The sequence below is a fragment of the Bufo bufo genome, chromosome 5 (assembly GCF_905171765.1).
Source record: "Bufo bufo chromosome 5, aBufBuf1.1, whole genome shotgun sequence".
Classification (NCBI taxonomy): domain Eukaryota; kingdom Metazoa; phylum Chordata; class Amphibia; order Anura; family Bufonidae; genus Bufo; species Bufo bufo.
The window spans coordinates 271,972,362-271,990,986 of NC_053393.1; the positions used below are offsets into that span (position 1 = coordinate 271,972,362).

At 44.1% G+C, this 18,625-nt stretch overlaps 1 protein-coding gene across 1 annotated transcript in view; it reads right to left on the reverse strand.

The window, feature by feature from the left end:
• TRIO (trio Rho guanine nucleotide exchange factor) overlaps positions 1-18,625 on the reverse strand; it is a 796,191-nt gene that overhangs the window by 628,617 nt on the left and 148,949 nt on the right. The window contains 1 exon segment of the mRNA XM_040431356.1: positions 4,477-4,599. Coding sequence (XP_040287290.1) covers positions 4,477-4,599 — 123 coding nt within the window.

The following is an 18,625-nucleotide window of genomic DNA, read 5'->3' on the forward strand; positions in this document are numbered from 1 at the left end:
TTTCAATGTAAAGTCCGGAGTCCCTTTTATACCATCAGATCGGAGTTTTCTCCAATCCGATGGTATATTTTAACTTGAAGCGTCCCCATCACCATGGGAACGCCTCTATGTTAGAATATACTGTCGGATATGAGTTAGATCGTGAAACCTCATTTCCGACAGTATATTCTAACACAGAGGCGTTCCCATGGTGATGGGGACGCTTCTAGTTAGAATATACTACAAACTGTGTACATGACTGCCCCCTGCTGCCTAGCAGCATCCGATCTCTTACAGGGGGCCGTGATCAGCACAATTAACCCCTCAGGTGCCGCACCTGAAGGGGTTAATTGTACTATCATATCCCCCTGTAAGAGATCAGGGCTGCCAGGCAGCAGGGGGCAGACCCCCCCCCCCCCTCCCCAGTTTGAATATCATTGGTGGCCAGTGCGGCCCCCCCCCCCCTTCCTCCATTGTAATAAATCGTTGGTGGCACAGTGTGCGCCCCCCCCTTCCTCCCTCTATTGTAATAATTCGTTGGTGGCACAGTGTGCCCCCCCCCCCCCCCCCCCCCCCCCCCCCCCTTCCTCCCTCTATTGTAATAATTCGTTGGTGGCACAGTGTGCGCCCCCCCCTTCCTCCCTCTATTGTAATAATTCGTTGGTGGCACAGTGTGCCCCCCCCCCCCGCCTCCCCCCCCCTTCCTCCCTCTATTGTAATAATTCGTTGGTGGCACAGTGTGCGCCCCCCCCCCCCCCCCTTCCTCCCTCTATTGTAATAAATCGTTGGTGGCAATCATTGGCCCCCCTCCCTCTATAGCATTTTCAACATTGGTGGCCAGTGTGCGGCCTCCCATCTTGCGCCCCCCCCCCCCCCCCGATCATTGGTGGCAGCGGGTTACTAGCAATAGTACAAGATTCATACTTACCTGGGAGCTGTGATGTTCGTGTCCGGCCGGGAGCTCCTCCTACTGGTAAGTGACGGTTCATTTAGCAATGCGCCGCACAGACCTGTCACTGTCACTTACCAGTAGGTGGAGCTCCCGGCCGGACACGAACATCGCAGCAGCAGGTAAGTATTAATCTTCTACTATTGTACTATTGCTAAGTAACCATGGCAACGAGGACTGTAGTAGCGTCCTGGTTGCCATGGTTACCGATCGGAGCCCCAGCGAATAAACTGGGACTCCGATCGGAACTCCGCTGCCACCAATGATGATGGGGGGGAGGGGGGGGGGAGATGGGAGGCTGCACACTGGCCACCAACGTTGTTAATGCTATAGAGGGGGGGGGGGCAATGGGGGGCGCACACTGTGCCACCAACGATTTATTACAATAGAGGGAGGAAGGGGGGGGGGGCGCACACTGTGCCACCAACGAATTATTACAATAGAGGGAGGGGGGGGGGCCGCACTGGCCACCAATGATATTCAAACTGGGGAGGGGGGGGGAGGGTCTGCCCCCTGCTGCCTGGCAGCCCTGATCTCTTACAGGGGGATATGATAGTACAATTAACCCTTTCAGGTGCCGCACCTGAAGGGGTTAATTGTGCTGATCACGGCCCCCTGTAAGAGATCGGGTGCTGCCAGGCAGCAGGGGGCAGTCTTGTACACAGTTTGTAGTGTATTCTAACTAGAAGCGTCCCCATCACCATGGGAACGCTTCTGTGTTAGAATATACTGTCGGTTCTGAGTTTTCACGAAGTGAAAACTCAGCTTTGAAAAAGCTTTTATGCAGACGGATCTTCGGATCCGTCTGTATAAAAACTAAACTACGGCCACGGATCACGGACACGGATGCCAATCTTGTGTGCATCCGTGTTCTTTCACGGACCCATTGACTTGAATGGGTCCGTGAACCGTTGGCCGTGAAAAAAATAGGACAGGTCCTATTTTTTTCACGGCCAGGAAACACGGATCACGGATGCGGCTGCAAAACGGTGCATTTTCCGATTTTTCCACGGACCCATTGAAAGTCAATGGGTCCGCGAAAAAAAACGGAAAACGGCACAACGGCCACGGGTGCACACAACGGTCGTGTGCATGAGGCCTTATTCTACATAATTAAAAAACTAATCTTTATTTCATGATGGAATAACCTTTGGATGGTAATATATTTTCCTCAAAAAGCATTTTATATAAAAAAAAATCCGATTTAAATCAAAAAAATCAATTTAAATAAAAAATATCTTTTTTTTTTTTTTTTTTTTTAATCATTGATTTTTATCCACCCTGCTTAACAATAAGCCAAGAACTAAAGAACGTATCAAAACTTCTGGAAAAAATTATTTGAAGTGATGAAACTGAACTTTACAGTTACAATCACATACATTAATTTAGGAGAAGAGTCAACAAAGCCTAAGAAAAGCACACAATTCAATCTTAATACATGGGGTTGAATCCGTTTTTGGGGTGTTATAGGGGTCTGACCTACAATGATGCAGGTAACTTAGTCAAACTTGATGGCAGGATAAATGCAGCATCATCAGAAAATACTGGCGGTAAATATGCTTTTATAAGTCTCACAGCTGCATATGGGATACACCAGGACTTTTACAGTTACAAAGCCAGGTCAACCATTCTGTGGCTGTCACAAATAGATGAGGGGTTTCTGGAATTGCCATCACTGTCTCTTAACCTCAACATCATTGATAAATTTTGGGGAAAGCAGATAACGCACTACAATCAAACATTTTCCAGGCTCTGAATTACATTACATGGGCAGCTTTACAACATGAAAAAACCTAATTCACAAACATAACAAAAGACTGCAATACATAATACAAGAAAAACTACAATTTCTGGGGAGATTGTGTGAAGTGTTCTTGCCACCACCAGTAGTCTACAACTGGAGTTGGCGGAGTAACTGGGTGGAGTGGCTTGAGTAACTGTTGTGTGGCTGGAGTAACTGTAGAAAGGTTGGCCTGGGCAGAGTAACTGTGTGGAGAGTTTGGAGTGAGTAAAGATAGTAAACATTACACTAACCAATTGATTGATCAAATTTAAAAAGTGCTCATGGCAAGCTTGATAGAGTGAGAAATGCATTTCAACTTTTATTTATTTATATAGCACATTTAATTGCAATGTTGTTGCCCAAAGTGCTTCACAGTTACATTAAAACATACATTTATAAAAACATTAGCAGCCGATTTGTGTAGGTGGACTTGAAAATGAGGGAGTGGTGGCAGTTTAGAAACTATGTCCTGATTTTTCAGCTCGCACTCTAGCTTTTGTCACTCTGCTGGCTGCTCACACACCTGGGTTCCTATGGCAACTCACTCTACAGCAAGGGCAGAGAAGAGCGGTTTAGAAATTATGTCCTGATTTTTCAGCTCCCACTCTAGTTTTGAATATTCCACCATTCATTTCTATGGGACTAATTTCGCCACAAAAAGTCCGATATTTCGTGAACCATTCGGCGAAAACGTTCCACAAATAGCACACCAATCGGGAACAATCGGCACGTTTCGGTATATTACTGTCTGTAGTGTAAAAACTGTGGGAGGAGTGGTAAATTTGGCTATAATAAGAATATATATGTGAGATAACAGTAAGTGGTCTTGCCATGCAAGAACACTTAATTAAAGGGATTGATGGTCTCTGCTTGGACGTGGAGAGATGCAAAGGCAGACTATGTGGAACAGTAGGATATCAATGTAGCAATATTTTACTAAATTAAAATCTCCATCCCTTTGTTCCAATTACTTTACATTTCATGCTTAGACATTAGAAACTATGGTAGAACATATGACTTTTCTCAGAAAAATACAGTACAAAAGTAATAATTAAAAGTACTATTTAGGCTCCATGCACCTGTGTCTGTATTTTGGTCCACAAAGGATCCATAAAATGCAGATGGATACCTTGTGTGCTTTCCTATTTGTACTGCTTACTCCTGTCAGTTTGAAATTTTAAAGTGGTTTTCCAAAAATCAACTACCAAAAGTTATTCAATGGAGTCTCGTGCGACTTCGCGAATAACTGACTTCGGCTCATCGGAGCCCGTACATTTTAATACTGTACAGAGACGTATCTCCGTACAGTATTAATCCAAAGTTTTGAACAAAGCGACTTTCGGATTTGGCATTCGAAGCTCACGTCGTTCCTCACTAAATAAGATAACTGCTGAGAAGTAATCTCTACAGAACGGGAAGTGTTAACCTATTATTATGCTTAGTGGTCAGTGTGCAAAATGCAGGTTGGGGAAATAATAAAAATATAAACACAAAATTCTTTAACACCTTAAGGACCCGCACCGTACATGTACGGTGCTGGTGGACGCAATTTAAGGACCAGCGCCGTACATGTACAGCAGCTGATCGGGCAGGTGCAGGAGCTGCGTCTGCCCAATCAGCGGCACGGACCCGGGAGTCACTGACAGCAGGTCCCCTGCTGCATATGCCAGCATCAGTGAAAACACTGATTCCGGCTTGTTAACCCCTTGTATGCAGGTACTAATACAGGTACTAATTCAAAGATTAAAAAGAAAAAGCAACTTACCATACAATTCATAGCGAAATGATTGTGCTGCGTTTGTAGCTCCAGAGCTTGGTTGTGGCCGACACCTATGTCGGAGTAACTTGTCAAGAAAAGTCCTTTGTTATGGGCAATCCAGTCAAACATCTGAAGAATAAAAATAAACAGGAACGTTACTAAAACTGGTCACACACGTTAGACAGTTGTCAAGACAGCAATTTCTCCTGATCATCCATACAACGCATGCTTAACTTATACTTCTCTCATGTACATCTGCCCCATGCTTTTTCCAAATTCAATTCTCCTGGCCCAATTTCACTAAGGAAATAAATCAGTTTTTTTTTTGCTTCCCGTATGTAGCATTTCCTGTGGCTGTATCCAATAATACCCATGATGCACTTCTCCTTTCTCTGCCACAACTCCAGCACTGCCCGAAACAACTTCCAAGTCGTTTAAAGCCCCTCCCACCCACCTAGTCACATAGACACTACCCTATCACGGCCACTAACACCACCAGACTAGTTTACGGCTCCTCCCACCCACCTAGTTGCATAGACACGCCCCTATCATTGCTCCTGTTACTGCACTGGCATGTCCATGGACATAACATCACAGGAAACAGGAGAGCTACATGGACATGGTCATGTGACCACAGCCCAGAACAGGAGACACAAGCAATAAATGCAGAAATGCATTACTTCTTTGAGGACTGTTAAAGATTTTAACCTCTATTCTTTTGCTTTGCTGGGCTTGACCTGCCACTCCAATGGACCTCAGATCACAACAGTCGGACCCCTACTGTATAGTTGGGGGTCAGTTATCCACTATCCTTGAATAGGGGTCACTTTAACCACTAAAATACTATTTTGGGGTTAAGGCTACAAGAATAGCTAAAACTTTATTTATCAGTTTACATAGCCGTTTAAGGGCCTGTCCTTTTTAATAACGATGGTATTTTAAGTGACACCATTTTGGGATACATTTACAGAATACTATTTACAGATAGTTTTGCACTGTTTTACAGGTTTAAATTTTACAGCCTTCTCTATGCAGCAAAAAAGAAAGGTTAACTTCATTCTGTAGGTTAGAACAATTACAGTGATACCACTTTTTTATAATTTTGCTTGCGTTTTAACCCCAGTGACCACCAATATGCCTTTTTACGGCCATCACAAAGGGGCATTCGGTCACCTGTGCAGTGGAAAGCGAGGGCTCGGCTCTCACATAAGAGCCACGCTCCTGCTCTAACAGCCCAGGCCGGCCGGAGTGCTGATTCAGGCTTTATAACCCTTTACATGCTGTGGGCAATGGCCCCTGCCGCATAATAGTGGTGACAGAGAGAGGGGAGTCTCTGTTTCCCATCGGCACCCCGCAAATGCGATCGCGGGGTGCCGATGTGTGTATAGTCTGGGAACTGGTGTAGGCTCCAAGCCTGCCTTGAATGCACCTCTCTGGTGTAGCCTTATGGTCAATGTCAGGATAGCACCAACATTAAAATACTATGAACTATAGGGATAGTGCATTGTATTTTAGAAGCAATCAAAAGATTGCCTGTTATATTCCCCTTGTGGTACTATTAACCACTTGCCGCACACGTAACGCCGATAGGCGTCCGGGCGGCGGCAGTCTCAGGCTCAGCGACGCCTATTGGCGTCATCTCGTGTGAGCAGAGATTTCCTGTGAACGCGCGCTCACAGGATCGCGCAGTTCAGATGTTGAACTACAGCCTGCCAGCAGCGATCATTGGCTGGCAGGCTGAAGATTTTTAAAATAACCAATGAAATGGGTATGTCAGACGCTATTTTGTAAATGGCGCCTGATATACCTGCTACCTGGTCATCTGGTGGTCCCTTTTGCTTGGATCGATCACCAGAGAACACAGGCAGCTCTGTAAGTAGCACCAATCACCACACACACACACACACACATTACACCCCCCCCTGTCACTTATTAACCCCTGATCACCCCATATTAGACTCCCTGATCACCCCCCTGTCATTGATCACCCCCCTGTAAAGGTCCCTTATCACCGCAAGTTACTTCGCTACTTGTTAGGTAGTTAGCGCCCAGCCCACCGCAGTCACTGATTAGTCGCTGATTAGAGTCATCACTGTCGCTAATCAACACTAGTACTATATAGTATCTGTAAGTGATCAAGACTGATCGCAATCAGATCTATATAAGTACATTGGGGTCACCTTAGGCTCTACAAAAAACGCAGTGTTCGCCCGATCAGGCCTGATCTTGTGCCCACACTTGCGTTCAGTCCGCCCCACCGCAGTGACAATTATTTTTTTTTCTGATCACTGCAAAAACACCGTAAAAACGCTACGGCGCTATAAAGATCACTTTTGCGCTTTCTGGATCTTTATTAGCGATCGCAGCTTTACTTCGCAAGCACTCCTTTTTACTAGGCAGGTTTTCTCTTTTTCCTGGGTAGTCTCAGAGGAATACACCCTAAATTTAGTTAGCCCAAAATGTCAAACAAGGGGTATTCCGCTGAAGAGGCCTACAGGATTCTGGCCGTGATGGATGAAAGCGATGGGGAGGCCTCACCCACTGAATCCAGTGGTTCAGAATATGAACCTGTAGACAGCAGTGGCACTCTAACCGCTAGTGAAGATGGTTGAGGTCCCTTAACAAAATACGTTCGTACCCGATCCCATGTCAGTGTTCTGCATACCCCGCGTGATGAGCCTCATTTGCAGCAGAGTGGTGCTAGCGCTGATCTTTTTTATGGTGCGGCATACACCAGCAGCGCAGCACATCCTGGACCTTCTACCAGCACTGCCGTATTCCCTGGTGAAGTGGCAAGCACCAGAAGGGCAGTTCAAGCTGGTACGGTGGCACATGCAGTAACTCCCCCGTCGCAGCCACCACGTTCACAGGCCCGTAGAGCCCTTAGTCTCCCAGAGCCCCCTTTCACCGGCCAGTCTGGAGTTCGCGTGGAGACAGCTCATTTAGGATCAGCCCTCAAGTTTTTTGAGCTGTTCTTCACCGCGGATCTCTATGACTTACCGTATTTTTCGCCCCATAAGACGCACTTTTTCCTCCCCAAAAATGGGAGGAATCTGTGGATGGCACAGTTAAGGGGTGGAGGTCTGTGGATGGCAATGTTATGGGCTGGGGGGGGGGGGGGTCTGTGGATGGCACATATATAACAGTGCCAGCCACAGATCCCCCCATAAATGTCCGTCATCCACAGATCCCCCCATAACAGTGTCCGTCATCCACAGATCCCCCCATAAGAGTGTCCGTCATCCACAGATCCCCCCATAACAGTGTCCGTCATCCACAGATCCCCCCATAACAGTGTCAGTCATCCACAGATCCCCCCATAACAGTGTCAGTCATCCACAGATCCCCCCATAACAGTGTCAGTCATCCACAGATCCCCCCATAACAGTGTCCGTCATCCAGAGATCCCCCCATAACAGTGTCCGTCATCCAGAGATCCCCCCATAACAGTGTCCGTCATCCACAGATCCCCCCATAACAGTGTCCGTCATCCACAGATCCCCCCATAACAGTGTCCGTCATCCACAGATCCCCCCCATAACAGTGTCAGTCATCCACAGATCCCCCATAACAGTCCGTCATCCACAGATCCCCCCATAACAGTGTCCATCATCCACAGATCCCCCCCATAACAGTGTCCGTCATCCACAGACCACCATTAGTTCCAAACCCACCAAAAGCACATCTTTTGGTTAAAAAAGTTTTTTTCTTAATCTCCTCCCCAAAAACCTAGGTGCGTCTTATGGTCCGGTGCGTCTTATAGGGCGAAAAATACGGTAGTTGTGGCAGAAACCAACCGCTATGCCACACAGTATATAACCGCCAATCCGGAAAGCTTCTATGCCCAGCCTTTCCGGTGGAAACCAGTCACAGTTTCCGAATTTAAATTATTTTTGGGCCTTATCCGCAGCATGGGTCTAACTAAAAAAAATTTATTGCAGTCCTATTGGTCTAAAGACCCAATACATTACATGCCAATGTTCTCTGCTGTTATGTCCAGGGCACGTTTTGAGGGCATCATGCGCTTTATGCATTTTACTGACAATAAAAACTGTCATCCAAGAGGCCACCCTGCTTATGACCGGCTCCACAAAATTCGGCCCCTCATAGACCGTTTGTCATCCAGGTTTGCAGATGTGTATACCCCCAATCAGAACATCTGCATAGACGAGTCCCTAGTACATTTTACCGGGCACCTTGGCATCAAACAGTACATCCCCAGCAAGCGCGCCTGGTCTGGGGTCAAACTGTATAAGCTCTGTGAAAGGGCCACAGGCTATACATATCGTTTTAGGGTCTATGAGGGAAAAGACTCAAAACTGGAGCCGGTCGGATGTCCTGACTACCTGGGGAGCAGTGGCAAGATTGTCTGGGACTTGGCGTCACCCTTACTCCACAAGGGGTACCACTTATACGTGGACAATTTTTACACAAGCGTGGCCCTCTTTAGGCACTTACATCTAGTTGGAATTCAATGCTGTGGCACCGCGGCCACAACGGCTCATTAATACCCGACTTGCACGGGGGGAGAGGGCTGCCTTGTGTGACCAAGAACTGCTTGCGGTGAAGTGGAGGGACAAGAGGGACGTTTACCTTCTGTCCACCATTCACGCAGACACGACAGTACAAATTGAAAGGGCAACTAGAGTCATTGAGAAACCCCTCTCTGTCCACGACTATAACCTTCACATGGGAGCCAGATGTTGGCTCCCTATTTAGTGTCCCGCCTCACCAGACGCTGGTATAAGAAGGTGTCTGTTTATTTAATTCAATTGGCTCTGTATAATAGTTTTGTTCTCTACAGTAAGGCTGGGAGAACGGGATCCTTCCTAAAATTCCAGGAAGAGATCATTTCGGAACTCCTGTATCCAGGAGGGTCCGTGCCCCAAGTCCCTGATGTAGTTAGCCGGCTACATGGCAGACACTTCCCGAGTGTCTATCCTGGTACCCCAACTCAGCGTTCCCCAAGAAAAAGATGTCGTGTCTGTAGCAGGGCTGGAATAAGGCATAAGGCGTGACACCACCTTTTTTTGTCCTGACCAGCCTGCCCTATGCATAGGGGAGTGTTTCCGCAAGTACCACACACACAGGTACACTATTAGTGTAGGGATCGCGTGACACAGGACAGGCACACGCTTTGCACATTGTCCCATGGGGAAGGAGAGGTTTGTCCTCTAAAGGTAATGTTTCAAATGTTATATAAAGTTTATAAAAGTTGATGTTAATAAATTTATTGCGTTGCGGCCTTTTTTTTTTTTTTAGCTTCTAGGTGGACCAAGCGATCAACTGCAGCACTGATGTGCATTCTGACAGAAGCATTGCGCTGCTGTCAGATTACACAAAGTCGGTGTATGCGGCGCTGCAAGACGAGATTTCTCCTCTGCAGTAAAAAATATAAGTTTGTCGAGGCTCATGAGCTGAGGGGCGGTGTTCATATGCTTTGGTAAACATTTTTTATAAAATTTTTTTTATAAATTCTGCCAATGATTTATTCATCCACATCGATTGATGTGAATGGAGAAATCGGGTTTGCCAGGGCATACGAGCTGAGTGGGTTTGGATGTTGGGCGGAGCGCCTATGTCCTGGCAGACGCCTTTCCCCTCTTTTTTTTATTTTTTTTGCACATTTTTTGGCAGAGATTTTTTCATCCACATTGATCGATGCGAATGAAGAAATCTGTGCCGTTCATTTTTTCTTTCAGCCCAGAGGCTGAACGGAAAAAAAATATCTCATTACCCGTATGCTCAATATAAGGAGAATAGCAGAAACTCCTAATGCTGGACATACATGTAATGATTGTGGAGACCCTCAAATGCCAGGGCAATACAAACACCCCACAAATGACCCCATTTTGGAAAGAAGACACCCCAAGGTATTCGCTGAGGGGCATATTGAGTCCATGAAAGATTGAACTTTTTGTCACAAGTTAGCGGAAAGGGAGACTGTGTGAAAAAATAAAAATAAATAATTTTCCGCTAACTTGTGCCAAGAAAATAAATCTTCTATGAACTCGCCATGCCCCTCACGGAATACCTTGGGGTGTCTTCTTTCCAAAATGGGGTCACATGTGGGGTATTTATACTGCCCTGGCATTTTAGGGGCCCTAAAGCGCGAGAAGAAGTCTGGAATACAAATGTCTAAAAATGCCCTCCTAAAAGGTACTCATTGGAATTTGGGCCCTTTTACGGACCTAGGCTGCAAAAAAGTGTCACACATGTGGTATCGCCGTACTCAGAAGAAGTAGGGCAATGTGTTTTGGGGTGTATTTTTACATATACCCATACTGTGTGTGAGAAATATCTCTGTAAATTGCCAACTTTATAAATGACAACTTTTAAAAAAAAATATCTCATTTTCCGCTAACTTGTGCCAAAAAAAAAAATCTTCTATGAACTCACCATGCCCCTCACAGAAAAACTTGGGGTGTCTTCTTTCCAAAGTTGTGAAGTGCCGATTTGTAAAAAAAAAAAAAAAAAGGGCCTGGTCACTAGGGGAGTATAAACCTGGGTCCTTAAGTGGTTAAGTGGCTATAAAAAAAAAAAAAGTAAAATAAATAAATAATTCCAATAAAAAAATGAAAAATAAAATAGCAAAAATAAAATCTCCCCCATGTTTGGCATCGCCGCTTCCGTAACAACTCGCATTACACAAATATCATGTAAATTATCCCCTATGGTGAACGCTGAAAAAAATAAATAACTGAGTTGTTCATTTACTCAAGTGATCAAAAAGTATTATTTATCCCAAAATGATACCAATGAAAACTACAAGTCGTCCAGCAGAAATCAAGCCCTTAAACAACTCCACTATAGATGTATTTGGTATTGCTGTAATTGTACTGACCCAGAGAATAAAGATATTAGGTTATTTATGCCGAAAAATGAACGGCGCAAAATTTATAACAAAAACTCACTAGCAGTATTGCTGTTTTTTCCAATCTCCTCCCAGAAACAGAGTTAATAAAAGTTAATCAGAATGTTATATGTACCCCAAAATGGTATCATTGAAACTTGTCCCGCAAAAACACAAGCCCTCACACGGATACATATACGGAAAAAAAAGTTATAGCTCTTGGAAGACAACGGTGGAAAAAAAGGAAGAAAACCACTTGGTCAGTAAGGCCCAAAACGGCTGGTCACTAATTAAAACTTTTTACTTAAACCATTTGCCTTGCCATATTATGACCCCTATAACCTTTTGTATATTTATATCTACGGAGCAGGATTAGGATTTTTTGTGGGGCAATCAGAATTTCATGGGGAAATCTGACATTTAAATTTTTATTTTTTTCATTACATGGTTCTCTGTATACAGGACACAAACTCATCAGTTCACCTGCCAATCCAGAACTTGTATGCCCAAAACTTTTGAGTGCGGTCAAAGTGATATTAGAAATAATTTCTAATATCATTTAGGATACATTAACACTCGTGTTTTGGGCGGATCCGTCATCGATTAGCAAAAACGGATCCGTTACAATAATACAACTGCATGCATCCATCATGAACGGATCCGTTCGTATTATCTGTAACATAGCAAAGACGGATCCATCATTAACTCCATTGAAAGTCCATGGGAGACGGATCCATTTTCTACTGTGCCATATTGTGTCAGAGAAAACGGATCTGTCCCCATTGACTTACATTGTGTGACAGGACGGATCAGTTTGGCCAAGTCTACTTTCACGCTGGCGTTTTGGTTTTCGGTTTGTGAGATCCGTTCAGGGCTCTCACAAGCGATCCAAAAAGGATCAGTTTTTGCCCTAATGCATTCTGAATGGAAAAGGATCAGCTCAGAATCCATCAGTTTGCATACGTTCAGTCTCCATTACGCTGCTTCCAGCTTTTTTGTGTCCGTCTGATGAAACTGAGCCAAACGGATCCGTCCAGGCACACAATGTAAGTTAATGGGCACGGATCCGTTTTCACTGACACAATCTGGCACAATAGAAAACAGATCCGTCTCCCATTGACTTTCAATGGTGTTCAAGACGGATCAGTTTTGGCAATGTTAAAGATAATACAAACAGATCCGTTCTTAGTGGATGCAGACGGTTGTATTATCTGAACGGATCCGTCATGGACAAAAAACGCGAGTGTGAAAGTAGCCTAAGGCAATTAGCTGAAGCATGCTACACTGCTTTGGAAGATTTTAAGATGGATCTAATAAACTTATTGTATCAACTGGACATCAAGTCGTGCTGGAAATTGTTTCTACTAACAGTACTCCGGATGGGATAAACACTTTTAGGCCTCTTTCACACTTGCGTTGTCCGGATCCGGCGTGTACTTCACTTGCCGGAATTACACGCCGGATCCGGAAAAACGCAAGTGTACTGAAAGCATTTGAAGACGGAGCAGTCTTCAAAATACGTTCAGTGTTACTATGGCAGCCAGGACGCTATTAAAGTCCTGGTTGCCATAGTAGGAGCGGGGAGCGGGGGAGCAGTATACTTACATTCTGTGCGGCTCCCGGGGCGCTCCAGAATGACGTCAGAGCGCCCCATGCGCATGGATGACGTGTCCATGTGATCACGTGATCCATGCGCTTGGGGCGCCCTGACGTCACTCTGGAGCGCCCGGGAGCCGCACGGACGGTAAGTATACTGCTCCCCGCTACACTTTACCATGGCTGCCAGGACTTTAGCGTCCCGGCAGCCATGGTAACCATTCAGAAAAAGCTAAACAACGGGTCCGGCAATGCGCCGAAACGACGTTTAGCTTAAGGCCGGATCCGGATCAATGCCTTTCAATGGCATTAATTCCGGATCCGGCCTTGCGGCAAGTCTTCAGGATTTTTGGCCGGAGCAAAAAGCGCAGCATGCTGCGGTATTTTCTCCGGCCAAAAAACGTTCCGTTCCGGAACTGAAGACATCCTGCTGCATCCTGAACGGATTTCACTCCATTCAGAATGCATTAGGATAAAACTGATCAGGATTCTTCCGGCATAGAGCCCCGACGACGGAACTCTATGCCGGAAGAAAAGAACGCAAGTGTGAAAGAGCCCTAAAATAACCACAAAGGCATTTTATTTTTAAAAGAGAAGACATTGATCATTTGTTAAAAACTTTTCTTCATTTCTCATTTTTTGTCCTGCTGCGATCATCTGATCGCTCTTCCAGCAATGATTTAACTTTCTATAGCCTATAGAGAATTCACTGTGTTCCTATCAAGCCCTGCCATAGGAAGGATTTGATATGAACTTCGCTATGACAGCCCTTGGAGCCACCAAATCTCCTGAGGGGGCACCATCTTTAAAGACCCAACATCCGCTGTACATATATGTTGGTTGTAGAGAAGGGGTTAACGTTTGTTTTTTAGGGGGGAGGGAAATGGGGAAAAAAGCACGCATGCACAGCTTTCTCCACTCACTGCGAGGGGACTTCTCAGGAATAGCTGACATAATTGACACTGACAGAAATATTGCAGGGTATTATATTCGTGATCAAAGGATTACATGCTCAAGTCCCCTATACATAATTTATATCACTGCATCAGTAACAATGCATACAAATAAAAAAAAAGTGATAATTTTTACTCATTTGATGAATGCTGTAAAAAACCAAAACACAAAAATACCAAAATTGCTTTTTTTTTTGTTCATTATACTTCCCAAAAATTAAGTCAACAGTACCAAAATGGCACAAATAAAAATGACAAGTTGGCCTGCAAAAAAAAAAAAAAGAAGCCCTCAACACAGCTACGTGAAGGGAAAAATAATGTTCCCAGTCTTCGAATGCAGTGACACAAAAACTAAACTAATCTCTCTTTAAAAATAAAGGCCCTGATTTATCAAGACCGGCATGGGCTTGGCTGGTCTTGACTGGCCCTGCACTGCCAGAACAGACTTTATGAGGAGAAGCAGGCCTTGTCAAAAATAAATAAAAATCTCCCTCCAAGACTCACTGAAAGATACTCCAGCTCGTAGCTGGCATAAATGATGATGAGTGTGTCAAGGCCGATGGACCCACACACCATCGCCCTATTTTCAGAAACCAGCCAGGGCAGCGTAAAAATGCCAGCTGCAACTAAATTTAGTCGCAATGGCATTTAAAAATCCCCAAGACCAGGGTTATGCAACACCGAATACCTGACTTAGGCCTCATGCACACGAACGAATTTTGTTTCCGTGTCAGTTCCGTTTTCTTTTGGGGATAGTATGCGAACCCATTCATTTCAATGGGTCCGCAAAAAACGCGGACAGCACACCCTTGTGCTGTCCACATCAGAATGTCGCCGTTGCCCCGCAAAAAAAAATTGTGCATGTCCTATTTTTTTCTAGTTTGCGGACAAGGATAGGCATTATTAGAATGGATCCACAAAAAAAAAGGATCCACAAAAAAATGAATAAATGTAAAAAAATGGATGCCATACGGAACGCCATCAGTTATTTTTTTTTGCGGATCCGCAATTTGCAGACCGCAAAACACATACGGTCGTGTGCATGGAGCCTTAGGCTACTTTCACACTAGTGTTAATATTTTCCGGTATTGAGATCAGTCATAGGGTCTCAATACTGGAAAAAAAAACGCTTCCGTTTTGTCCCCATTCATTGTCAATGGGGACAAAAAGTAACTGAACGCTTCAAAATGCATTCCATTCTGTTCTCATACCGGAGAGCAAATCGCAGCATGCTGAGGTTTTCTTTCCGTCCTGGGATGCGGAGCAAAACTGATCTGTCATGACCCCCAATGCAAGTCAATGGGGTCGGATCAGTTTTCTCTGACACAATAGAAAATGGATCCGTTCCCCATTGACTTTCAATGGAGTTCATGATGGATCCATCTTGGGTATGTTAAAGATAATACAACCGGATCCGTTAATAACGGATGCAGATGGTTGTATGATCAGTAATGGAAGAGTTTTTGCTGAACCCTGCCGGATCCAGCAAAAACACTAGTGTGAAAAAGTAGCCTTAGGGGTATTATAAGTGTCTCTAATACTAGCTATTACTGGCTAATACTAGCCACAAAATGGATAATGATGACCACAAAAGATATCAATGTTGTTCTATGTAAACTATCAACCAGAGAATCAACTCCATTCAGAACAACTATATGCCCTTATTCACACAACATTGTTTTGGTCAGTGATTTCAAGCCAAAACCAGGAGTGGAGGTTACACTGAGAAGGTATAAACGCAAACATTTGCACCTGTTCTGTGTGTTTTTTATTTTTTTTTTTGTAAAATTATTTTTTATTATTTTATGTCAAAGACAAAACATTAGGATCCAAATAATACTTGTATAAAAGTGCTATTAGGCAGTCAAGAGCCTTTTAAACATGCGCAAATATTACAATAAAAAGTTCTGTCACACCTAAATGCTCAAGTTTTAACAGATCGGTATAAACTTGTACATGTTTCTATATTGAATACAATCATAATTGTCTTAAGGAGTTAAAACATAGGGTAGACTTAAACAAGGAAGGGGGGGTAAGGTAGAAGGACAACTGTAAATCAGGATGGTCTTATGGTAGATTATCTATATCTATATCTATATATATCTATATATATAAAAAAAGAAAATAATGGCGGCACCGGAAGAATGACACAAGTAGGGTGCTATGTCCAGGGATGTAGCAGCTTACCCCGTCAATGGAAGATGAAAAAACGGACAGCACTCCAGGTAAAAGTTAGTGGTGTTTATTCACCCATGTGGATGGCAACGTTTCAGCTCATACAAGAGCCTTTGTCAAGCAATGAACACAATACAAAAGGGGGTATATATAGGCCAACCCCTATGACATCACAGTGTAATCAATTAACAGCCAAATACAATAAAGTGCAAATAGTGCATGTATAATACATAAAAATGTAGATATAGCAGTGTAAAATATAGAGATGAATCGATAATATATATCAAATACATTATACAGGGAGTGCAGAATTATTAGGCAAGTTGTATTTTTGAGGATTAATTTTATTATTGAACAACAACCATGTTCTCAATGAACCCAAAAAAACTCATTAATATCAAAGCTGAATATTTTTGGAAGTAGTTTTTAGTTTGTTTTTAGTTTTAGCTATTTTAGGGGGATATCTGTGTGTGCAGGTGACTATTACTGTGCATAATTATTAGGCAACTTAACAAAAAACAAATATATACCCATTTCAATTATTTATTTTTACCAGTGAAACCAATATAACATCTCAACATTCACAAATATACATTTCTGACATTCAAAAACAAAACAAAAACAAATCAGTGACCAACATAGCCACCTTTCTTTGCAAGGACACTCAAAAGCCTGCCATCCATGGATTCTGTCAGTGTTTTGATCTGTTCACCATCAACATTGCGTGCAGCAGCAACCACAGCCTCCCAGACACTGTTTAGAGAGGTGTACTGTTTTCCCTCCTTGTAAATCTCACATTTGATGATGATGGACCACAGGTTCTCAATGGGGTTCAGATCAGGTGAACAAGGAGGCCATGTCATTAGATTTTCTTCTTTTCTACCCTTTCTTGCCAGCCACGCTGTGGAGTACTTGGACGCGTGTGATGGAGCATTGTCCTGCATGAAAATCATGTTTTTCTTGAAGGATGCAGACTTCTTCCTGTACCACTGCTTGAAGAAGGTGTCTTCCAGAAACTGGCAGTAGGACTGGGAGTTGAGCTTGACTCCATCCTCAACCCGAAAAGGCCCCACAAGCTCATCTTTGATGATACCAGCCCAAACCAGTACTCCACCTCCACCTTGCTAAAGTCTGAGTCGGACTGGAGCTCTCTGCCCTTTACCAATCCAGCCACGGGCCCATCCATCTGGCCCATCAAGACTCACTCTCATTTCATCAGTCCATAAAACCTTAGAAAAATCAGTCTTGAGATATTTCTTGGCCCAGTCTTGACGTTTCAGCTTGTGTGTCTTGTTCAGTGGTGGTTGTCTTTCAGCCTTTCTTACCTTGGCCATGTCTCTGAGTATTGCACACCTTGTGCTTTTGGGCACTCCAGTGATGTTGCAGCTCTGAAATATGGCCAAACTGGTGGCAAGTGGCATCTTGGCAGCTGCACGCTTGACTTTTCTCAGTTCATGGGCAGTTATTTTGCGCCTTGGTTTTTCCACACGCTTCTTGCGACCCTGTTGACTATTTTGAATGAAACGCTTGATTGTTCGATGATCACGCTTCAGAAGCTTTGCAATTTTAAGAGTGCTGCATCCCTCTGCAAGATATCTCACTATTTTTGACTTTTCTGAGCCTGTCAAGTCCTTCTTTTGACCCATTTTGCCAAAGGAAAGGAAGTTGCCTAATAATTATGCACACCTAATATAGGGTGTTGATGTCATTAGACCACACCCCTTCTCATTACAGAGATGCACATCACCTAATATGCTTAATTGGTAGTAGGCTTTCGAGCCTATACAGCTTGGAGTAAGACAACATGCCTAAAGAGGATGATTTGGTCAAAATACTCATTTGCCTAATAATTCTGCACGCAGTGTATAGTGAATGCATAATCGCAAACAAAGTGTAAAAAGATAAATTGATTAATCAATACATATCAGGTGTATACCAGAGTGTATATTGAGTGGGAGGGACCGAAACGATGCTGCCAAAGGGAGGAGGAGCGATGACATACCCAGTGTCGCCATCCGTGCCACACATGTCGAACACCGCCACGTCCGGCGTTCAGGTGGATGCAGTGCGCATGCGCCAAGTCGCGTGAGGAGCAAGATGTAACTTCCTCATGTGACGTAGCCGGAGCATGCGCATAAGTGTAAAAAGCTATGTCGGCCATCTTTGAAGTGGTAAAAACCTCAGATGAAAAAAAACGCAGACAATAGACCGCATCATAGACGCGATATAGTGTAATAACCTCACAAATAACGGTGAGAATATGCGCAAGATGACAGGACACTTAAATCAAACAGGGAGAAAATAAATAATGTTGATCACTGTGTGTGCGCATAGCCTGATAATAAACAGAGTAGCGCAAAACGGAAATGATGCCGTTTACCTGATTGTGTATCCATAAGGGACAGAGAGAAGAGAATGCATACACAAGATGCAACTCGTCTCCCAAATGTGCCATTTGAAGCAATGCACCAAGCCACAAATGCTACGGGCATGCCGCAAAAAAGGCCCACAATTCCCAGTGGATACACACACACAATATAGGACACACAATAGACAGCGCAATGCACCAAATATAAAA